Here is a 23855-nt window from a genome sequence, read left to right as displayed (position 1 = left end):
CGGGACGGGCCCGGCAGCTCCTCCGGGTAGCGCGCGCGGGACGGGCCCAGCAGCTCCTCCGGGTAGCGCGCGCGGGACGGGCCCGGCGGCTCCTCCGGGTAGCGGGCACGGGATGGGCCCGGCGGCTCCTCCGGGTAGCGGGCGCGGGGCGGGCCCGGCAGCTCCTCCGGGTAGCGGGCGCGGGGCGGGCCCGGCAGCTCCTCCGGGTAGCGAGCGTGGGGCGGGCCCGGCGGCTCCTCCGGGTAGCGCGCGCGGGACGGGCCCGGCAGCTCCTCCGGGTAGCGGGCACGGGATGGGCCCGGCGGCTCCTCCGGGTAGCGGGCGCGGGGCGGGCCCGGCGGCTCCTCCGGGGAGCGCGCGCGGGTCGGGCCCGGCCGCTCCTCCTGGTAGCGAGCGCGGGGCTGGCCCGGCGGCTCCTCCGGGTAGCGGGCGCGGGGCGGGTCTGGCGGCTCCTCCGGGTAGCGGGCGCGGGGCGGGTCTGGCGGCTCCTCCGGGTAGCGGGCGCGGGGCGGGCCCGGCGGCTCCTCCGGGTAGCGAGCGCGGGGCGGGTCTGGCGGCTCCTCCAGGTAGCGAGCGCGGGGCGGGCCAGGCGGCTCCTCCGGGTAGCGGGCGCGGGGCGGGTCTGGCGGCTCCTCCGGGTAGCGCGCGCGGGACGGGCCTGGCAGCTCCTCCGGGTAGCGCGCGCGGGACGGGCCCTGCAGCTCCTCCGGGTAGCGGGCGCGGGGCGGGCCCGGCAGCTCCTCCGGGTAGCGGGCGCGGGGCGGGCCCGGCGGCTCCTCCGGGTAGTGAGCGCGGGGTGGGCCCGGCGGCTCCTCCGGGTAGCGGGCGCGGGGTGGGCCCGGCAGCTCCAGGTAGCGGGCACAGGGCAGGCCTGGCCAGTCCTGGCCTGCACCTTGGGCCGCAGGGTTTTCCCAGTCGTGGGTTAGGCTGGAAGCGTCTGGTCTCCCCGGTGTCTGGGGCCCGACTGAGCTCTGAGAACCGGCCTTTATACTTCTGGGTCGCCGCCTGACCCTCTGAGGGGTGGGCTCAAAGCTCCCTAGCTCCGCCCACTCCGGCCTCCGGACGGGCTCGTCCTGCTCCGGGGCGGCGGGGAGCCACACCGCCTCACTACAGTGATGAATTTCGTAAAATCTCAAGTGAATCTAGGCTCGCTCAAAATGTGTTTCAACAAGCCCAGACGGTGCCTCTTGAAATGACTTTCAGAGCCATGTTTCTGAATAGAGCACCCCAGGTGAGTGGGGGGGGGGCGGTTTCTGTTTGTTTGTTTGTTTTCACAATGACCAATTCAGAGAAAGTGCACATAGATATTTAATTTTTTTTGGAGAAGCATAGAAGTGTTTTCTAAAGCAAACCATTACTATTTGTAAAATTGCTTTCTTAAAGCATGAAAAACATTAGACACTGAGCCATTCGGGTCTTTTAGCCAATTTTTGCCTTTTAAGAGGCAAAAAACAAAAAAAGAGCGGATAGTGGTGTTTTTTGATCACACTGGTGTTGGTGGTCGAGGCCTGCAGGCATTTCCAAAAGATCTCTGCTGACTGCGTTGTCTATGATGGAAGATGGGACATTCAGCTCCGCCAGGGCGTTCATAAACACATCATAAATAATAATAAATCATTAAACCGACAGATAAATGCTTAATGCGAAATGTTGAACGTTTTCTTCGTTCAGCAAACGACAAAATCTTGCTAAGAAAGAACACTAAAAGTCAGAGCGTGTTTTGGGAACAAAACAGGCTGTGTTGTAAAATAAAATGCCAGTTGAAAATAACAGTGTGAAGTAGATACGGACTAACACGGCTGCGACTCTGAAACCTGTCAGTGTGAAGTGTGGTTTTTATGGCGTTCAAGGGCTGTGTGGTTTGTCAAAGGGAAGTAGGTTGCCCCCGTAGTATACGCACAATTAGGTTACAGTTTGTCAACAACAAGAAGAGGTACATGAGCGGCCTGTATATAGGCTGTGGGGGCATCTGGACCATTGCAAAGCTGCCCCCGAATCCCTCTTAAATCAAACCGTCTTCCGCTTCAGCTGGACCTTTTCATTCCCCCCCCCCTCGGCCCTCTGCATTAGGACTTAATCATGACCCCTCTGATTTCAACAGTGTCTCAGGTCTCTGGTCTGCTGGTTCATGTTATCTAATGCTGTACAGCATCTAGGGTTTTATAAAACCAAACCAAAACAAAATATTCTCTCGGGGCTTAGACAAGATAATGATCTACACAATTGTAATTCTTGCTTTGCAGGCCCTGCTACAAAGTATCTTTAAGTTTGTTTTTGTTAATATTTCTGATCGGTCGTAGAATGGGGGAGATAATTCCTCATAAATGGGAAAGTGCTTCCGAATGACAAACGCTTGCCCGTGTTAACACACAACAACTAACGCGGAATGGCTGCCTACAAAACTGTTTCACTAAAAGAGTGATCAACATTCCCCCCAAAACTCAGGGCAGCTTTCTTACCCCCAGGCCATGAGCTCTGTGGCTTTTTTAAAAATGTGTTTGTCCTCACTTTAGATTTTAAAAAACATTAAAAAAGAAGAAAATGTGTGTGTGGCGGGGGGGACGGACGGGACAGACTTCTTATCTCTGGTAATAAACAGCTAACTTCTTTTACATAAGCTAATTTTTTCTTGTGATTTTTGTATAAATCCAAACTGTTAAAAGCAATCTTGTTTATTTTTTGTTAAATTTTTTTTTAATTAAAACACGTCTGTAAACTCCCCTCAATTGCCAGTTTTCATATTCTTACCCAGTTGCTGTTTTGGTACTTTAAAAATGCTATTTTTAAAAGGACAGGCTAGTATCTTAAGCCTTTTTAGTTCACTAAACTTCTACAAAATATCCCTCAGAATGGCCTGGTTTTGTTACAGCTCAGGCAATACTGATTTGTCATGTTAAACTTTTTAAAAAAGAAACAAACATAATCCTTCAAATAGGCCTCACTGCATACAGAATAGCCTTTAAAAAGGTCATGTTATATTACAGCTCAGTCAATGCTGTATTTTCATGTTAAATATTAAAAAACCTTTATTTTCATGTTAAATGTTAAAAAAAACTTTATATAATGAAACACTGCATGTTTAGCAAGTGTTAAAAGTATGGAGGGAAAGTCAAGGGGTGTTCTTCAGCTAGGCTCGCTCTGAGCTTCACGCAGTCACAAAGCCGTGGGTTTTTGTCTTTTACAGTCAGGAAATGGAATAAAATACTTGTTATAACTTTCACAAAGTGTCTTTCACAGCAATCTCACCATTGTTGAACATTTTACAGCATTTAAAAAGTTAGGAAAGAAATCTGTGTAAAAAACCAAGCAAACGGAAGGGGTGACCCTAGAGACTTGCTAAGGCAGACTATAGTGCATGGGTCACTGGCTAGCCTAATTAATCTTATCTGTTTTCAAAATGTAGAAAAAGCCACAGTGGTTTTCACTCTGGGGTGTTTCTGCATGCTCATTTCTTTTTAATTGAAACACACCTGTAAAAAAGTTAAATAAAGGGCTCTGTCTTCATATAAGCTTCTCTTTTAAAGTGTTTATTCCTTTACAAAACTTAATATAACTTTCACTTGTATTTGTTAAAAAGTGGGGGAAGATGCGGCCTTCTTAGCTCTGATCAACTGCCTCACAGACATTGATTTTGCTAACAGTGGCTTTGCTGCTGCCTCAAATTGTCCTCACTAAAATATCACTAGTCTTAGTCTAAAACATAGGGAAAAACTTTAAAAAACTGTTTGTTACTAAGGGCTTATGGTTTTAACCTTTATTAAAGCACCTATGTAAAAGGGCTGCATGGCAGGAAAGATGCTTGGGGTCTGTTTTTTAGATAAGAATAAGGCAGTTAAGGGGGGGTAGTGAGGGGAGGGCGATGGCTCTTGTATACAAATCTTGAGAGTATAGGATTGGTTCAGGAAAATATATTGTATGATGCAGCCGTAGAACAGCATCTGATTGGTCCGATCCAAAGGCAGATAACTAACCTGAGGGGTTGTGAGCCCTGGGAGTTCCCTCCTTCCCCAGGAACAGTTGCAAGGGTAAGATCTCTCTCTGACTCAGCCACCTGCTGACTATCTTTGCCCTTTGCAAAGGGGTTTCATTTCCCTTTCTTGCCCTGTTCTCTCTTTACATGTTTCTCTTTTATTTCACACTTTTAAAATGCTCTTTTCTTAACTAACCCTTATGTTTAATATTTTAAATGTTTTTTTATTAACTAACCTTTATATTTTTACCATGTGCTCACTAAACAGTCTGCTTTATAAAATTCCCTTTTTTGCCATGTGCGTTCTTGTTTGTGTCAGTTTCCTAGAATCATAGGATATCAGGGTGGGAAGGGACCTCAGGAGGTATCTAGTCCAACCCTCTGCTCAAAGCAGGACCAATCCCCAACTAAATCATCCCAGCCAGGGCTTTGTCAAGCTGGGCCTTAAAAACCTCTCAGGAAGGAGATTCCACCACCTCCCTAGGGAACCCATTCCAGTGCTTCACCACCCTCCTAGGGAAATAGTGTTTCCTAATATCCAACCTAGACCTCCCCCACTGCAACTTGAGACCATTGCTCCTTGTTCTGTCATCTGCCACCACTGAGAACAGCCGAGCTCCATCCTCTTTGGAACCCCCTTTCAGGTAGTTGAAGGCTGCTATCAAATCCCCCCTCACTCTTCTCTTCTGCAGACTAAACAAGCCCAGTTCCCTCAGCCTCTCCTTGTCAACCATGTGCCTCAGCCCCCTAATCATTTTCGTTGCCCTCCGCTGGACTCTCACCAATTTGTCCACATCCTTTCTGTAGTGGGGGGTCCAAAATTGGACGCAATACTCCAGATGAGGCCTCACTAGTGCCGAATAGAGGGGAATGATCACGTCCCTCGATCTGCTGGCAATGGCCCTACTAATACAGCCCAAGATGCCGTTGGCCTTCTTGGAAACAAGGACGCACTGCTGATGCGTATCCATATTGTGCTGCATTGTTTCAGTACAAAAGAAATTCTAGACAAAGCATCGTGAAAAAAAGGAAACGTTCTGTCTGGACATTTCCAGAATTAAATGTTTTGGTTCTTTTCAACTCAAAGTGCCCTTTTGTTTCAAAATTGACGGCAATTTGTATTTTAAACCAATTTTAAAATATTAAATGCTTGAAAATGAAACAAAACCATTTTTGTTTGGCTTTTCAGTTGGCCAAGAAATTGGGCCAACTCAAAACAATTCCCCCCCACCGATCTTTTAGAACTGCCAGTGAACCAAAGATCTGTTATTTGTGCAGCTCTGTGGCCTGGTGCTCCACCCTGCCCCGAATCTTGGCTGTTACTCCCTTTCCTTCCTCATTTCAGTCATGACTCTCTCCTCCTCCCCCCAGCAGTGCTCGCTGTGCCAGTCCTGAGAAACGCCGTTCAGCTCCGAGCCCGGCCCCGTGGGCCTCCCAGCACCAGGATGGTTTCCTTCATCCTCTGCCTTCTCCCTGCTCTCCTAGCTACGAGTGCACAAGGTGAGTCACTCGCTGCTGTGGCCATGTAACCCCCTCTGGACTTGGACACCCCACGGATCCCCAGTCAGGGGAACATCCAGCATGTGCAGGGAGGGGGATTAGCTCTGGGTGGGGTATAGGGCCCTGTCTACACTACGGCTACTGTAGCCGCTTAGCCACAGCGCTGTAGCTGGGCTGGCAGAGCCCCGGAGTGGAGGTGTCGCCTGTCCCAATGGACAAGGTTTTCCATCCTTCTAGGAGCTCCCCTCCCCGAGTGACGGTAGCCGAGCCCAGGGAAGCATTCGCCTGTCGACCTGCACCTACTCCAGGGGTTTCACCGGTCTAGCTGTGGTGCTCAGGGTGTGGATTTTTCACCCCCCCCCCCGAGTGCCACAGCCATATCACCCTAACTGTTTAGTGTCGCCCAGGCCTGGGACACCGTTACTGGACACTCCCCTGAATTCTTATTCCCACGAAGGCCTCTCTGCACTGCTTTGCCTTAATATGGGAATAAATGACTCTGCTTGGGGACTGAGTGTAACTTGGAATCAGGCCAACAATTTCCAGTAGCAGAGGGCTCTCCAGCCGAGCAAACAGGCAGAATGAGCTCCAATGGCTGGGAGCTGAATTTAAACAAATCCCAGCTGGAATAAACCGTGGCAAAAGCTTTTCAAGAAGGGGGTGGGGTGGGCAGATTCTCCATCCCTTGGTCTCTGTACATTGAGACTGGACATTGTTCTAAAAGATCGGCTCTAGCTCAGCCATCAGATATGGGCTGGATGGAGGAAGGGCTGGGGGAGGTTCTCTGGCTTGGGTGATGCAGGAGCTCAGACTAGATCAGCATCACAGCCTGAAAATCTCCACCTCTCTAAAAGAAAAGGTGCTAAGAGCATGTGTCCATGCGCTGGGGTTAATGCCACTTGTATCAATGGTAATTTGGGGAACACGGGACAATGAACGTCCTTTTGTTCTGCTTTTTTGTCTAGCGATTTCCATCCTTCCCATTCTGCACCGACTGCGCACGGCTGGGCTGATCCAGAGGGACGGGGGCTAAGTTGGCTTTACCTTAAGCCACCTTTACGTCCCAGAGGCTCGGGGCCGTATAACCAGGCTGTATAACTGGGGGTCCAGTCCATCCCAGAGCCTTCCCAATGGGGATCAATCCCCACGTGGCTATAGGCCAAGACACTGGCTTCTGCACCCCAAACCTTTCCGTCAGACCCCTCTGCCGGCCGGCTGGCAGCCCGGAGAGCCTGGCTGCTTTCACCTCAATGGCATTTCTCTGCTTCTGTGCAACAGGCTAACGTCTGAATCCTGCATCCGACCAATTCCAATAATCCGGCATCACTGCGCAGAACCCTATTGATTTGGGGGAAAGTGAGAGAACCGGAAGAGGGAAATCGGGGACAGACAGAGCCGTTGGGTCTGGCCAACCCAGCCACTTTCAGCCCCCTCTGTGACTGTGTGTAGGTCACAGAGCCGGTTGGTGGTGACAATGACACCTTCCAGCTCATCAACAGCGTCCCAGTGCAGCGTCCCCATGGAGCTTAACATGTTACACCCTGAGCAGCTGATCTCCCAGACAGAAAGATGGTGATGGTGGGGGGAGAATGGAGGGCTCTGGTCTGGGGAATGGGGATTGGGGGGCACACAGAGCCCCTGGCATGAGGTAGGATGTGTGTGGGGGGAGCTAGCCAGGCAGCCCTGCAGTGGAAGGGGATGGGAGGGGCATGTGAGGAGTCTGCAAGGGCCATGGGGGGCTGCCAGGAGCCCGGGGCCATGCAATGGACTCAGCCAACATAGGCTGCGAAGTGAGTGACTCTCCAGTAGTGTGAATACCTGCACAACAGGAGCCACATCTGGGGTGGGCGGAGCTTATTTTGTGGGCGAACTTGGGAAAAGCACCATCCCCTTCACCCATCCCCAGTCTGAGCCCCAGGTACCGCTGGCCCAGGGGCTGAAAGTGTGCAATTGCTGAGTGTCGCCGAGGAAATTGGGTCCATTAGCCCCACGGCTGGTTTGGAGCAAAGACTGGGGCTTAGGGAGGTGACACTGTTACGCCCCAGTAAGAAGGAAACACTTGTTCTCGTTCTTTCTCCAGCGTCAACCCTGACATGCAAAACCTGCTTTGATTCAGCGGACGCCTGCCGTGCTGCTCAAAGGACCTGCAGAGTAGACAAGGTTACAGGTGGCTGTTTTGCGGTGGCAGAAGATATTACACTGGGTAGGTGACATTGAGGTCAACCCAGGCACATCCCACTCTGCAGTCTGTCACCATCTCACCTCATCGCTAAGCCCAACACCAACACGGTCCATTAACGAACACGGTCACCCAGCACAGAGCACTCAGTTTGGGCTCGATGCTTGATTTGTTCAGGCAACATTACGGTGTTTCCTGCCTTCTGGAGTCAGTTGCAAATCTCCCATTGACTTCAGGGCAGCCAGGATTTCAACCCTTGTGCTTTATTTATTTATTTTTATTCACTGAGTTTCCTTCTCCACAACGGACCTCAAAAAGCAAAGTGAAAATGGCCGTTCTGAATCATGTTAAAAACAGGAAATTGGTGCCGAGATCCCTTGTACACTGCTGGACACCCAATGTCCTTTCTGAGCTGCTAGTCTCCTGCTCAGGGCTGGAGCCCTGCATAACACATTTTTAACCTTGCTTCGGATGCAAATTCAAGATGGTTTTTGCCCCTTTGACTTAAAGAGATTCCAAACCTTCTTCACGTTCAACTCCCTGAGCTCTTCAGGCTGGCGGATTTCACTAGTTCCCGTCATTTCTCAGCGTTTGCCCTTTGGAATTGAAAATCTGAGTTACAGACCTGGCTTTGTTCATCCTTCCATTGAATTAAAGAGATTTAAGATTCCTGCCATTTATCCTGTAAGAAGGATGCATAGCACAGCATCAGCTTTAACGTGCTCTGTCATTATCTATCTATCTAATCTCCCATACATGCATCTCTCCCTATCTCTCTCTTTCTCTCTCTCTCTCCTGCTTTTCCCCCCCACCTCTCGACCACACTCAGGAAATTTCCCCACCACAGTGACAAATGGGTTGATTAAAACTTCCCCCCACTCAATATACGGCTTCACTGTAGAGTTAATGTGGGCTGTGACCCGGGGTTTAGCCCCAAACTGCTCCCCCACCCCCGCCGTCCCCTACTACTCTCCACAACCCCCTGCAACCTCCGTGGATACGAGCTTTGAGCTCAGCCCGGCTGACGCAGTTCAGGCTGCAGCTTAGACCCTGATTCTGCTTAAACTTGGGCTGGAACCCGCCCACTCTGCAGTGGGGACGCGGCTGTAACCTGGGTTACTTCACACGGTGCCGATAGTCCTCCAATGCCTTCCCATAATTCCTGCAGAGCCGTGTTTTCCTGCCCTTCTCCCCACTCCCTTCTCCTGCACTGAAATCACCTGCCGGTTTGTACAGCCCTGGGTGATGTTTCAAACCTCACGTTCCCTGCAGCCAGCTCCAGCTCTACCCGACTCTCAGGCACAGATGCCATCGCAGAGACTCGTGGCAGAGGACGGCCCAGCTCAGGGCAGCTCTAGGAGCCCTGGGACATGCCCCCAAAGGCCTAGTGCTGCCCTGGGGTTAGTGCAGCACTGGCCGGGTGGTGTCCGTGTGGATCTAACCCCCGGGAGGCTTCGCAGTGCGGACGCTCACCCCAGGGCGTGGCTAACCTGGGTTCACTCTGCAGCGCAGACACGGCCACCGAGTCCTAGTCCCCAGGGCCACAAGGAACCGTTGGGATCATCTCGTCTGACCCCTGCTCAGCACAGGCCAGAGACCTGCCCCAGATCATCCCTAGGGCAGAGCTGGGAGAGAAACCTCCCGTCTGGCGTTACACATTGTCCCTGATGGAGAATCCACCACGGCCCCTGGGAGATCGTCCCAGTGATTAACGACCCTCCCTGTGAAAAACCTTCCCCTTATTCCCAGTCTGAGTCTGTCCGGCTCCAACTCCCAGCCACGGGATGGCGTCCGACCTTCCGCCGCCTGACTGAGACGCCCGTCAGTAAATGTTTGTTCCCTGGGTAGGTTCTGGCAGACGGGATCATGTCACCTCTGAACTGTCTCTGTGTTCAGCTCCACGGATCGAGCCCCTGGCATCTCTCGTATTAGGGCAGATTTTCCAACCCTTCAATTGTCCTCACGGCTCTTCTCTGACCACTGACCAACCTCCTTCCTGAACGGAGGGGCCCAGAACCGGGCACAGGCTCCCAGCAGCATCGCCCCAGGGCCAGACACGGAGGTAAAATAGCCTCCCTGCTCCGCCTCCAGGTTCCCCTCCCAGCCTCTCAGTTCTGTTCTCTGTTTTCTTTCTTTACAACAGAGGGGACAAAGACCACGGGCTTTGCCAGTCACTGTATAGATGACTATAATATGGGAGTTAAAGACCCTGTCACTGTCACTCTTGGGAATGGCACGTATCTGCGGATCAACACCACATGGTGCAACACAGACAATAACTGTAACTCGGCTGTACCGGAAGGTAGGTTATGGATCTGTTTTACTCAGGGGCGGCTCTAGACCCCAGCGCGCCAAGCAGGCGCGTGGGGCGGCCCTTTCCCGGGGGGGCGGCATTTGGCTCCGGTGGACCCGCCGCAGTCATGCCTGCGGGAGCTCAACCGGAGCCGCGGGAAGAGGGGACCCGCCGTGGGACCGGGGAAGGGCGGCGCAGCGCACTGCGCTGCTTGGGGCAGCCTGAATTCTAGAGCCGCCCCTGGTTTTACTGGCCCTGTTTAAGGGTTTGTTCACCCAAACAATTAGACAGCAGTGAGCTGGGGTGTTTGTCACTGTGCCTCTGTGGGTCACAACGGAGAATACCAAATTCAGGACAGGCTGCTGGGGAAAGGGCAGACACACCCCAAAACTGGTGGCTATTCTTCCATGAGATATACCAAACCAGCAACCAACGTAAACTTCTGTCTCACTGCACCGGCTAACAAGAAGTCAGCAATGCAGCCTCCTTAGGCCCTCCAGTTCTTGTATCACCACCAAAAACACTAGACTTAAAGATGAGTGGTTATTGAAAACCAATTTTATCAAACAAAAGGGTTCTTCTGATCCCAAAGGACCAGCCACATACCCAGGTCACTATATAACTCAGATCTTACAATAGTCATGCTGGTGCCAATCCTTTAGTATCTAAAATCTAAAGTATGTCTGTCAAGTGATTAAAAAATTAATTGCAATTAATCACACTGTTAAACAATAATAGAATGCCATTTATCTAAAAAATTTGCATGTTTTCTGCATTTTCAAATATATTTATTTCAATTATAACACAGTGTTCTCCGACTGCTTTTTGAATGTTACAATTCTTGATGTCTGATTTGTATCCATTAATTCTTTTGTGTAGAGACTGTCCAGGTTTGGCCAATGGGGAGGCATTGGCATGGCAGAGGGGCATTGCTGGCACATGATGGCATCTATCACAAGGGTAGATGTGCAGGTGAATGAGCCCCGGATGGTGTGGCTGATGTGGTTAGGTCCTATGATGGTGTCCCTTGAATAGATATGTGGACAGAGTTGGCACCAGGGTTTGTTGCAGGGTTTGGTTCCTGGGTTAGTGTTTCTGTTGTGTGGTGTGTAGTTGCTGGTGAGCATTTGCTTCAGGTTGGGGGGCTGTCTGTAAGCGAGGACTGGCCTGTCTCCCAAGGTCTGTGAGAATGAGGGATCATCCTCCAGTATAGGTTGTAGATCCTAGATGATGTGCTGGAGAGGTTTTAGTTGGGAGACAGGCCAGTCCTCGCTGTATTTTAAAGAAGCCTTATTGAGGGTGCAGGAACAAACCATCCCGATGTGCAGAAAGAATAGTAAATATGTCAGGTGACCAGCTTGGCTTAACAGTGAAATCTTTGGTGAGCTTAATCACAAAAAGGAAGCTTACAAGGAGTGCGGTGAAGCACTGGAATGGGCTCCCTAGGGAGGTGGTGGAATCTCCTTCCTTACAGGTTTTTAAGTTCAGGCTTGACAAAGTTGGGGTTGGTCCTGCTTTGAGCAGGGGGTTGGACTAGATACCTCCTGAGGTACCTTCCAACTCTGATATTCAATGATTCTAAGATGGCTGGAAACCGGGTTCGGAGCCCTGGGGCTGTTCATCGCTGGCCACTCTATTCCCATGGGCCCTTGTGCGAAAAATTGAAAACCACCCGTTTGGCCATTTCCCCAAACAATGTGATTTCCTGTCGCTTTCAGCGTTTGAAGCAGTGAGTGATCCCAGCTGTGACATCGCTGGCATCACAGAGCTGTGTGTGTGTGTGGGGGAACACACACGGGTGGGATATTGGCACCCAGGGGCCCAGCTTCTTCCCGGCGGGTGGGCAGGGATAGCGGGAGGAGGGGTTGCCTTGGATAGCAAAGGTGTCTGCACCCGCTCTGAGGCTGAGATGTGAATAGCAGACGGACTCACTGGAAATCTCTGGGTAGGGATAAAAGGGGAAAAACCAGGGGGGCGCACCATGGTAGGGTTGGCTACAGACCAGCTAGCCAGGAAGAAGAGGAGAATGAGGCTTTTTTTAAACAATTAACAAAATCATGCAAAGCCCAGGACTCATAGACTCATAGACTTTAAGGTCAGAAGGGACCATTATGATCATCTAGTCTGACCTCCTGCACATCGCAGGCCACAGAATCTCACCCACCCACTCCTGTAACAAACCCCTAACCTATGTCCGAGTTATTGAAGTCCCCAAATTGCGGTTTGAAGACTTCAAGCTGCAGAGAATCCTCCAGCAAGTGACCCGTGCCCCATGCTGCAGAGGAAGGCAAAAAACCTCCAGGGCCTCTGCCAATCTGCCCTGGAGGAAAATTCCTTCCCGACCCCAAATATGGCGATCAGCTAAACCCTGAGCATGTGGGCAAGACTCACCAGCCAGCACCCAGAAAGAATTCTCTGCGGTAATTCAGATCCCAACCCATCTAACATCCCATCACAGACCAATGGGCATACTTACCTGCTGATAATCAAAGATCAATTGCCAAATTAATTGTCAAAATTAGGCTATCCCATCATCCCATCCCCTCCATAAACTTATCAAGCTTAGTCTTGAAGCCAGATATGTCTTTTGCCCCCACTACTCCCCTTGGAAGGCTGTTCCAGAACTTCACTCCTCTAATGGTTAGAAACCTTTGTCTAATTTCAAGTCTAAACTTCCTAGTGTCCAGTTTATACCCATTTGTTCTTGTGTCCACATTGTTACTAAGCTTAAATAATTCATCTCCCTCCCTAATATTTATCCCTCTGATATATTTATAAAGAGCAATCATATCCCCCCTCAATCTTCCTTTGGTTAGGCTAAACAAGCCAAGCTCTTTGAGTCTCCTTTCATAAGGCAGGTTTTCCATTCCTCAGATCATCCTAGTAGCCCGTCTCTAAACCTGTTCCAGTTTGAATTCATCCTTCTTAAACATGGGAGACCAGAACTGCACACACTATTCCAGATGAGGTCTCACCAGTGCCTTATATAACGGTACTAACACCTCCTTATCTTTGCTGGAAATACCTCGCCTGATGCATCCTAAAACCGCATTAGCTTTTTTAATGGCCATATCACATTGGCGGCTCATAGTCATCCTCTGATCAACCAATACTCCGAGGTCCTTCTCCTCCTCTGTTACTTCCAACTGATGCGTCCCCAATTTATAACTAAAATTCTTGTTATTAATCCCTAAATGCATGACCTTGCCCTTTTCACTATTACATTTCATCCTGTTACTATTACTCCAGTTTACAAGGTCATCCAGATCTTCCTGTATGATATCCCGGTCCTTCTCTGTGTTAGCAATACCTCCCAGCTTCATGTCATCTGCAAACTTTATTAGCATATTCCCACTTTTTGTGTCAAGGTCAGTAATAAAAAGGTTAAATAAGATTGGTCCCAAAACTGATCCCTGAGGAACTCCACTAGTGACCTCCTTCCAGCCTGACAGTTCACCTTTCAGTACGACCCGTTGTCGTCTCTCCTTTAACCAGATCCTTATCCACCTTTCAGTTTTCATATTGATCCCCATCTTTTCCAATTTAATTAATAATTCCCCATGTGGAACCGTGTCAAATGTCTTACTGAAATCAAGGTAAATTAGATCCACTGCATTTCCTTTGTCTAAAAAGTCTGTTACCTTCTCAAAGAAGGAGATCAGGTTGGTTTGGCACGATCTACCTTTTGTGAAACCATGTTGTATTTTGTCCCAATTACCATTGACCTCAATGTCCTTGACTACGTTCTCCTTCAAAATTTTTTCCAAGACCTTACATACTACAGATGTCAAACTAACAGGCCTATAGTTACTCGGATCACCTTTTTTTCCTTTCTTAAAAATAGGAACTATGTTGGCAATTCTCCAGTCGTACGGTACAACTCCTGAGTTTACTGATTCGTTAAAAATTCTTGCTAATGGGCTTGCAATTTCATGTGCCAGTTCCTTTAATATTCTTGGATGAAGATTATCTGGGGCCCCCCGATTTAGTCCCATTAAGCTGTTTGAGTTTGGCTTCTACCTCGGATGTGGTAATATCTACCTCCATATCCTCATTCCCAATTGTCATCCTTCCATTACCCCTAAGCTCCTCATTAGTCTCATTAAAGACTGAGGCAAAGAATTTGTTTAGATATTGGGCCATGCCTAGATTATCCTTAACCTCCACTCCATCCTCAGTGTTTAGCGGCCCCACTTCTTCTTTCTTTGTTTTCTTCTTATTTATATGCCTATAGAACCTTTTACTATTGGTTTTAATTCCCTTTGCAAGGTCCAACTCTACATGGCTTTTAGCCTTTCTCACTTTATCCCTACATGTTCTGACCTCAGTAAGGTAGCTTTCCTTGCTAATCCTGCCCATCTTCCACTCCTTGTAGGCTTTCTGCTTTTTCTTAATCACCTCTCTGAGATGCTTGCTCATCCAGCCTGGTCTACAACTCCTGCCTATGATTTTTTCCCCCTTTCTTGGGATGCAGGCTTCTGATAGTTTCTGCAACTTTGACTTGAAGTAATTCCAGGACTCCTCCACCTTTAGATCCACAAGTTCTTCAGTCCAATCCACTTCCCTAACTAATTTCCTTAATTCTTTAAAGTTATCCCTTTTGAAATAGCAGCAAAGAATCCTGTGGCACCTTATAGACTAACAGAAGTTTTGCAGCATGAGCTTTCGTGGGTGAATACCCACTTCTTCGGATGCAAGCAGTCGGATGCAAGGATTCTTTGCTGCTTCTACAGAACCAGACTAACACGGCTACCCCTCTGATACTTGACGCCTTTTGAAATAAAAAATCCTAGTCCCAGATCAATTTTTGTTTATTCTTCCATCTAGTTTGAACTGAATTAGCTCATGATCATTCAAACCGAGGTTGTCCCCTACAACCATTTCTTCTATATGGTCCTCACTACTCACCAAAACCAAATCTAAAATGGCATCCCCTCTTGTTGGTTCTTCAACTACTTGATTAAGGAATCCATCAGCTATCGCATCCAGAAAAATCTGAGCCCTATTATTATTACTAGCACTTGTCCTCCAGTCTATATCTGGGAAGTTAAAGTCTCCCATGATCACACAATCCCCATTAGTGTTTACTTAATTAAAAACATTGAAGAGGTCTCTATCCATATCCAAATCAGATCCCGGTGGTCTGTAGCACACCCCAAGCACTATCTCAGGGGAGGCTCTAGTAGCTTTCTTTCCCAATGTGATTTTTGCCCAGACTCTGTCTTATCCATTCCATCCCTTCTTATTTCTTTACATTTAACCTCATCATTGACATACAATGCTACTCCACCACCTTTGCCTTTATTTCTGTCTTTCCTAAACAGCACATAGCCTTCAATACCTGTACTCCAGTCATGACTACTATTCCACCATGTTTCTGTTATCCCTATAATATCCGGTTTCACTTCCTGCCCCAGTAGCTCTAGTTCCTCCATTTTGTTACCTAGGCTCCTCGCATTAGTGTACAGACATCTTAATTTTTGCCGTTTGGCTTCACTGACATTCTTTACCCAATTAGGCACATTCTACCACCAGTATCACCTATTAGACTGGTATCTACACTACCCTTCCTCCTTATCTCCATTCTTCTGCCCATGGCTGTATCCTTTCTTACTTTGTTTTCTTCCCTCTCAGTGTTGAATTCTGGCGTGGAGATTACCTGGACATCTCCCAACCATCTCCCCCAAATTCCTAGTTTAAAGCTCTCTCAATCAGTTGTGCCAGCCTCCATCCTAGAAGTCTATTTCCCTCCTTACTCAGGTGAAGTCCATCCTGAGAGAACAGTCCTCTGTCCATGAATGCTTCCCAGTGGCCGTACATCCCAAAGCCCTCCTTATAGCACCACTGCCTGAGCCATCTGTTGATCGCCATAATCTTGTCACACCTTTGTTGCCCTTCTCTAGGAACAGGCAGAATCCCACTGAAGATCACCTGAGCCTCGATTTCCTTAAGTGTCTTTCCCAGCCTGGCATAGTCTCCCTTGATACGTTCCAGCAAGAATCTAGCCGTATCATTCATTCCCACATGCAGGACAATCAATGGATTCTTGCCCGCTCCCGTTAGGATCCTTTTCAGCCTCAGCTCCACATCCCGTATCTTAGCACCTGGCAGACAGCTCACCCTTCTGTTCTCCGGATCAGCTCTAGTTACAGGCCTGTCTATTCTTCTCAGTAAGGAGTCCCCATCACGTAGACCTGCCTTTCCTGGTGACCGTGTGATTCTCCGGTCTATCCCCTGCTCCCATAGTCCTCTCTATTCCTATTCGCCCTTGGAATCCTCCGCAACCCATCCTGTATTCTTCTGGGGCTCATGTTTGGTGTCATCTCCATTGACTCTTCCCTTCTCCTTATAGGACTAGCTGCTCTCCTCTTTTTCCTCACCCTCTCACCTTCAGCGACCACCTGCTGTGCCCCTTCTTCATTTTCCAACTCTGCAAACCTGTCCCTGAGCTCTATTGCTCCTTCACTGGCCCGTCTTTTCCTCTGCCTGGTTCTCTTAGTCGCATGCTTCCACCGTCCACTTTCCTCACCCAGCAGTCTCTCCTCAGAGCTCTTTGGTCCTGCTTCCATCTGGAAGTCTGAGCTTGTCCCTTCAGCCTCCTCATGTCTTTGCTCCAGCACCCGCTCAACCCCCCTTCTAAACTCGACCAGAGTTTCCATCTGCATCTCCAGTCCTCGGATCTTTTCTTCCATCAGCTCTATCAGGCAGCACTTCATGCAGACGAAACTCTTTTCAGGTACCCCCTCCAGGATCATGTACATCCCGCAGCTTCCACATCCGGTCATCCTCATTGTGTCTTTCACTGCTGCCTCTGTATCGATCATAGGCTTCCCACTTAACAACTGTTAGTCAAAGAAACAAAAACCAAAACAAACCCCCAACAGGCACCAGAACACTGGCAGACCACCACCCACTGCCTTCACTAGCCTGTTAGTTCTTCTGCCTAGGTCTAAGTCTCCCCCGCAAACTCCCAGTGAAACTCCCCTGTTTACAGCTCTGTTTGCTGGCTGCTGTGCCGCTGCAGCTGTCTAAGGACGTGTGGTGATGGGGGACTTCAGCCACCCAGAGATCGGTTGGAAAATAACACAGCTGGGCAGATTGTCCAACAAGTTCATGGAATTCATTGGGGACAACTTTTTTTATTGCAATCTTCCCTTCCTTGCCATGGATTCAGAGAACCCACCATGCCTCCCTTCCCTCATTCCCCCCCATATCAGATCTGTGTATATGCCCCCTTCACCCCCCTTCCACCTCCCCCCGCCACTATCCTCCTTTCTGTCTGGGAGATGGGTCATTCTGGGTGTCACTGTGTTACACCCCTGGGGATGCTGGGCAGAGCGGAGATGGGGTGTCAGTGGGTCCATTGACCGGGGGTTTGATCTGAGACAATCGCAGAGGTGGCTGGGCTGATCAGCTGTCGAGGTGTGTGCCTGGGTGGGCGGGAGAGGGGGGTCCGATTTCTCTCAAAGACAGCAGGCTTCTGGCCCTGGGTGCCTAGAAAACGCCAAGAAATTCTGGAACCGATCGGCTGCCAGTTTCAGAGGTTGCCGTGTGACAGACGGATGACATCGGGTGGGGATAGGGACCTTTAAATGCTCAGGCAATGGAGGGCAGCGAGGTTTAACCCACCCGGTAATCATGTCTCTCTCTCGGTTCTCAGTGCCCACGGGGAGCACCACCTTGAACGGGCTGCAGTGCCCAACCTGCTTGTCTCTGAGCGCCGATACCTGTGACAGCCACATCGCCCCTTGTACAGGGGACGAGACCTATTGCATCGATTTCGCTGGGACGATACAGAAAGGTAAATTCTGCCAGCTGGTTGCAGTGCGGGAGCTGCCCTGGGAATCTCACGCCTCAGGAACTCCCCAAAGGGCTGGTGAAACCTAGGGCCAGTCTACACTGCGCCATTGTACCGCATCTGGTGAAGACGCTCTGTGCTGACGGGAGAGAGCTCTGCTGTCCGCACAATAAATCCACCTCCGCGAGCGGCAGTGGGGACGTCAGCGGGAAGTGGGCACCGGATGGCGTAACTTACATTGCTGAAGGACGTGGCTTCTCCACACCCTTGAGCGACATATGGACCCAAGCTGTAGTGTAGACAGGCCCCTAGAGTCTCCCAGACCCTCGGGCTGTGCTGAGCCCTTGGGCGGTTGGGAGCCACCAAGAGGGATTTTGGCCTGAGGGAAGGAGTGAGGAATTGGGAAGTTTTCCCTTCCAGACCAGCTCCCCCCTCCCAGTGATGCCGCCCTGCCCCTGGAGTTATGACAACACAGTACTTGCCATGGGAAGGGTTGTCATGTCAATGATGCAGAGCTGGGGAGAGAACCCAGGAGTCCTGGCTCCCAGCCATGCTGCTCTAACCACTAGATCCCACCCCCGGTATGTTTAAGGTGGAGCTAAGCTATTGCTCAGTGCGGAAGCTCCTGTTCTCAGTGTGTGTCCAGGACCCCCAGCGCTTTGGGGTGCTTATAAAATAACTGAACTGAACCCGGTCGGGGCTGCAGGGGATGGTGAAAGCTGGGCCTGGGCCATTCACTTTTCACCACGGGCCTGGCCCCCTTCCCTTCCTCTTCTCCCTGAGGCCCTGCCGCCCGGCCAGGCTGGAAACTGGAGCCTGAGCAGCTGTGAGGTGCTGTGCACCCTCCATCTGCCCTGGGCAGGGGACCCAGAGGGCAGGGACTCGGGCCAGGGGTTGCTCTCAGTCCCTCCACCCTGGGCAGGTGGAGAGGCCCAGGGTCCCCACCCCTGCAACGGCTTCCAGCTTGGCTGGGGGGCAGGGCCCCGAGGGGAAGAGGAGAGGTGGGGCGGGACCATGGAGGGGGCAGGGCCTCATGGCCCCCCCACTTTTAGTAATTCTGTCAGCCCTGACCTGAGCATGTTCCCCGGGGGGCCGCGCGCTGGGGAAGGAGCCGCCCCCGGGCGATCAGCTGGTTCCAAACTCCAGCTTCAGTCTCGTGTGGAGCTGCAGAAAGGGGCGCGGGGGAGGCAGGAGGGGACCAGACGCCCGCCCGTCCGTGGCCGGTTACAGCGAGAGCAGGGAGAGCACCGGGGGGTGGGGTGGGAACGGGAGGCAGAGGTGGGAACCGCTGGATGGCGGAGACAGAGGTTCTGGGGGCAGAGAAGCTACCAGAGCTGCCGCCCCCCAATAACAGGCTGATTTTCTCCATCAGGTTCAGAGATATCAACATTTGCTGCAAAAGGCTGCGCTACAGCGTCCACAAAAGTGATTAAAGTGGGAATCAGCCTGGCTTCTGCACTCTCTGTGTTCACGTTCACAAAGGCGATCTCCAAACCTGCGGAGAAAACACCCACCAGTGGGGCCAGCCCGGTTCTGGGGAGATTCTCCTTCGCCCTCTACCTGCCTGGCCTGACTGGGCTGCTGCTGGTGAAGCTGCTTTCCTGACCCCCGCCCGGCACGGCCCCACAGCACCTGATTCTTGTGCGTTGCAGCCCGAGCTCTGAATCGTACGTTAATTCTATTGATTATTCACAAACTCCCAGTGCTCGCTGGGAGGTCTGACAGGCTCTAGTTCCTAGATCCGTCCCAGTGTTATTAAAATTGCTGTTCAGCTGGGAACCCCGAGGGGGCCGGTCGCAGCCCTCGCACTGGAGGAAACTTCTGTGTTTCTAATCATTGATCAACTCGTTTAGCAGAGTCCCAAATGCTCCAGCCCAGGAAGGGGGACAGCAGTAATACATGTGAGCTGTTCCGTTCTCGCACCGCCCCTTGCAGAACAACCGGAAATGTTAGTCATTATCTTCCTCCTCACCAGCACCTTCCTCCTCCTCACCCAGGTCCGTGATCCGGTGTTGCAGCGCAGGCGTGCGTGGACAGAGCTCGACCATCAATATGATTTAAAGCAGAGTCCTTTTATTTCTCTCCAGCATACATCTTTATACACTTAAAGCAAGCAATCAAGCAATTGCTAATTGGTTAATAAAATACAAACAAGCACAGCTGTAACTTCATTGGCTATTTAACATCCTGGCCAACCCTTTAATTTATTATTCTGTTATTGCCTCCCAGCAGATAAGAACGAGCCTCATCCTTGAGACTTGCATGTCAGTTTCCCACACTCTTATGCAAAACAATCCGACACTTCCCCCTTTTTCTCATAATAAAAAAAAGGAAGGCACAGCAAAACATTTTCAACTTATAACATCACATTACTACAATCTATCACACAGCAAAACTAAAAGCAAATCTAAACACCAGCTGCCTAACTAAACCGTAACAATATCTTCCGCAGTGCCCTATTTTTACCTATACATCCCTCCTCCAGGTAACGCAAGTGGCCCAAGGGGCCAGGAGGGTTCTGCCAATATGCAAACAGCCACAAAGCAGATTTCCAATAAGGGCTTCCACTGCAGCAACATGGGGCAGCAAGCAGAAGGCCATTGTATTTATGGCACTCTGCGCCAAAATCAGCCAAGGCCGGACCCACTTCGCCGGAATCCACCTGGCTTACTGTCTTCCCATTTCCCATGCACCGTATCTGATCCAATTAGGCCACCTGGCCTTTGCCTCGCTCTGGCAGTTCCCTACTTTCTCATAACAACATTATCTCATCCCTCTGTTCTCGTAATCACGCAGCTGTAATTTTCCACCAAGGCAGCATAGGGAAATTCTCCCCTCTATTCCAAAAACACATAAAAAATTAACAATAACCAATTAAACAAAACAAAACTAAAAGCCAAATAATACTTCCTTAATCTATAAGGCTTATCCATAACCATGCAATTCATAAATAATTACATGGTACATTAAATGCTATACAGCTAACACCAATTTTCTTTAATATCTAAAAAACAAAAACAAAACTACCCCTACTGGGCAATTAATCATTACTTAAAATATACCAAAACCCTATATAGCTAGCAGGCAAAACAAAAAAATTACTTCATCAAATAAATCATTTACAATAATACAATTGCTTCCTAGCTTACTCCTAAAATTCAAAGCTAATCACAGCTTAAAATTTCTTACTATTAGCTTCTAATTTTAAACACTAAAAAAAAAAAACATCACCACTTATATGCCCTTAGCCTAATACAATTACAATTACATAGCACAATATACAATCTTCAACTAATGCAACAAAATATTCATGGCCAAACAATTGCAAACTAATTTCTTTGCCTAAATTTATTTACAAACATTTCAAAACACCAAAAACTTTTCTCTAAGCATTTTTACAAAATTCAACCTTTATTCCCTCTGGCAACCATAGAGTTAAACTTTTAGTCTCGCTACGCCCTCAAGAGTTTTTCAGCCAGCTTTCCAAGCCTTATCTGTTGCCTGTCCGCTTGGGCCCGATCCTTTTTTCCTCTCCAAATACGCTGTCTATTATAATATAAGCCACATCTAATATCAAGCAGTCTACAACGGCCAATAATCAGCACATAACACAAAATTAACAAAAAGTCTAAATAAACTAACAAAGGCACTTTACATAAAAATTCTTAGGATCACATAAATTCAAAGCCATTCTCCCAAATTACCTAAATTTATGCCTAAATAACACACAACTCCCCCCTTGAGAATACTCAACAAACCCTTTGGCTGAGTTTTCTCAAACTTGAAAAACAAAAACAATTAAACTCTAAAAAGCTGGGGCAATTAATTCCACAATCATCCTCCCCATGAACCCGGCAGGGTTCGGTATGTAAAAGCCCTCACCCCCCAACTCAACCGGTTTACATGCTGGGGAGGGGCACTGCAAACATTTACACTTTTACTTAAACAGTGTCTAAATATATTTTTACAACTCCAGATCAAATGGCACTCCTAATATATTTGTAAGGGCAGTGGGCTATCCTGGTGCTCAAAATCACTCCGAATGGCCATCAGCTGGCCATTCAAAACTTCAAACATACTAGCTCCCACGGCAATGCTTTCTCAGCCTCAATAAAAGAAGGACATAATTTTTTACAATCCAATTAGGGTGGGCTATACATACTGAAGGATTTATCCAAAACACAGGGCGCAGCCTGTAGAATAAACCCCGAAATTCAATCAATACCACAGTTCCAAACATAAGTCCCACAAATTTCGTCCTGCCAGTGTGTAATTCTTTGTTTCTTCACCAGGGTCAGTTCTCAATGTCCTTTTAATCAGGAATTTCTGGACTTTGGCAATATCAACAACATAAGTGTTTTTTCTTGTTTTCCACCACCGGCATGGTTCAGCTTCTACGGGGGAAATTTACCAGGACACCATCCCGTAGTAATTTTGCTTCTTTCAAAAAACAACAAAAAAAATTCCAAATAACACAATGGGGGCTACCAAGGGACACCTTGTCCCTTTTTCATGCTGTCCAAAAACACAATAGGACTAAAAAATTACATAGGCCAATCATCAGTAGAAAAATTCTTCTGATGTGGAGGGGTCTTTCTGCAGTAAAAATCATGGGTCCAAGCAGTCAGTCTTTTTTGTAGCGTTTCTTTACCCATAAGAAAAGAAATCTGACACATTCCGGTAATGCCAGGCCGAGTTTTGCAGCTCTCATTAACTTTTTTGGGCCCAGTCACGCTCTCTTTAGTCTGGGCTGTTCGCCAAGTCTTATCTTTAGCTTGCTTAGTTAACTCATGCTGTTCCTTTTCCTTCCCTGCTTGGCTTCTTTTAATCTGTGAATCCTGTGTCAGCTATTGCTGCTCATACCGGAGAAGCACAATGGTTTTCCCGGGACTGTCCCAGGCTCAAACCAGCCAGCGTAGGATGCCTTCTCCGGGCTTCTGTAGGTCCGAACGACCTCCGGGGCCACGGCACAAGCCTCTACCTGCGCCGTGCACTCCAACGTCTTCCCGTCCAGGGCTCGCTTCCAGCGGAGCACCTCCTCGTCCTGTGCCCAAAGGCCGGTCAGGAGGAGCCTCCACAACTCCCCCTCTCTTCTTAATAAGTGAATCAGTGCAGCAGGGAAGATCTTTTCCCTTTGTCGGTTCATAATGTGCAAATAAAACTTCTATGTTATCTTTTCTTCAGCTGATACAGCGGTACTCATATCTGAGCTTGGGTGCGCCTCTCTTTTCGGACGCTCGCCCCTGAGCTCAGGCGCGCGTCTCTGTTGGACGCCCGGGGGCGTCTCCGGCACTCTCCCCTGCGGCTCCCAGCCGCTCACCGCGTCTCTGTTGGACGCCCGGGGGCGTCTCCGGCACTCTCCCCTGCGGCTCCCAGCCGCCCGCCTCTGGGCTCAGGCTCCTGGCCGTTCGCCTCTGGGCTCAGGCTCCCGACACTATCATCACTCGATACGAATCACGTCGGAATCCGGGGGCTTCTCAAGCACTCCCCGCCGCGGCTCCCAGCCGCCCGCCTCTGGGCTCAGGCTCCTGGCCGTTCGCCTCTGGGCTCAAGCTCCCGACACTATCATCACTCGATACGAGTCACGTCGGATAAGCACTCCCCGCCTCTGGGCTCAGGCTCCTGGCCGTTCGCCTCTGGGCTCAGGGCTTCTCCGCCTGGGTCAGGCCACCGACACTTTCATTCGATACGAATCACGTCGGGGTCACCATTTGTTGCAGCGCAGGCGTGCGTGGACAGAGCTCGACCATCAATATGATTTAAAGCAGAGTCCTTTTATTTCTCTCCAGCATACATCTTTATACACTTAAAGCAAGCAATCAAGCAATTGCTAATTGGTTAATAAAATACAAACAAGCACAGCTGTAACTTCATTGGCTATTTAACATCCTGGCCAACCCTTTAATTTATTATTCTGTTATTGCCTCCCAGCAGATAAGAACGAGCCTCATCCTTGAGACTTGCATGTCAGTTTCCCACACTCTTATGCAAAACAATCCGACAATCCGGGCACCCCCCAAATGCTGCCTCTTGCTCGCCTCCTGCCCACAGGTTGGGGTACAACTTTATAATATATTATTCCCATGCCACTGTGCCTAATGCCTATTCAGTAGGG

At 49.6% G+C, this 23855-nt stretch overlaps 1 protein-coding gene across 2 annotated transcripts; it reads left to right on the top strand.

Moving 5' to 3' along the window:
• The first annotated feature begins 1109 nt into the window (after positions 1 to 1109).
• On the top strand, positions 1110 to 19800 carry LOC123352032 (phospholipase A2 inhibitor and Ly6/PLAUR domain-containing protein-like). Of its 2 annotated transcripts, none has more exons than XM_044991728.1 (6): positions 1110 to 1231; positions 5345 to 5470; positions 7551 to 7673; positions 9793 to 9951; positions 17603 to 17743; positions 19113 to 19800. In XM_044991728.1, the coding sequence occupies exons 2-6, from the start codon at positions 5416 to 5418 to the stop codon at positions 19343 to 19345; spliced, it is 711 nt and encodes a 236-aa protein (XP_044847663.1). In that variant the 5' UTR covers positions 1110 to 1231; positions 5345 to 5415; the 3' UTR covers positions 19346 to 19800. The 2 variants fall into 2 exon arrangements, with proteins under 2 accessions (XP_044847663.1, XP_044847664.1); XM_044991729.1 differs by lacking the exon at positions 1110 to 1231 and adding an exon at positions 3938 to 4025.
• The last annotated feature ends 4055 nt before the right edge of the window (positions 19801 to 23855 follow it).

This window comes from Mauremys mutica, chromosome 17 (genome assembly GCF_020497125.1).
Source record: "Mauremys mutica isolate MM-2020 ecotype Southern chromosome 17, ASM2049712v1, whole genome shotgun sequence".
Lineage (NCBI taxonomy): Eukaryota > Metazoa > Chordata > Testudines > Geoemydidae > Mauremys > Mauremys mutica.
Note: the sequence above shows the minus strand (reverse complement) of the source record. Positions and strands in the feature narration are given on the sequence as shown.

Coding starts and splice junctions, on each gene's coding strand:
- LOC123352032 (XM_044991728.1), top strand. CDS start 5,416: ATGGTTTCCTTCATCCTCTGCCTTCTCCCTGCTCTCCTAGCTACGAGT. Junction 9,952..17,602: donor TAACTCGGCTGTACCGGAAG/GTAGGTTATGGA, acceptor CTCGGTTCTCAG/TGCCCACGGGGAGCACCACC. Junction 17,744..19,112: donor CGCTGGGACGATACAGAAAG/GTAAATTCTGCC, acceptor TTTCTCCATCAG/GTTCAGAGATATCAACATTT.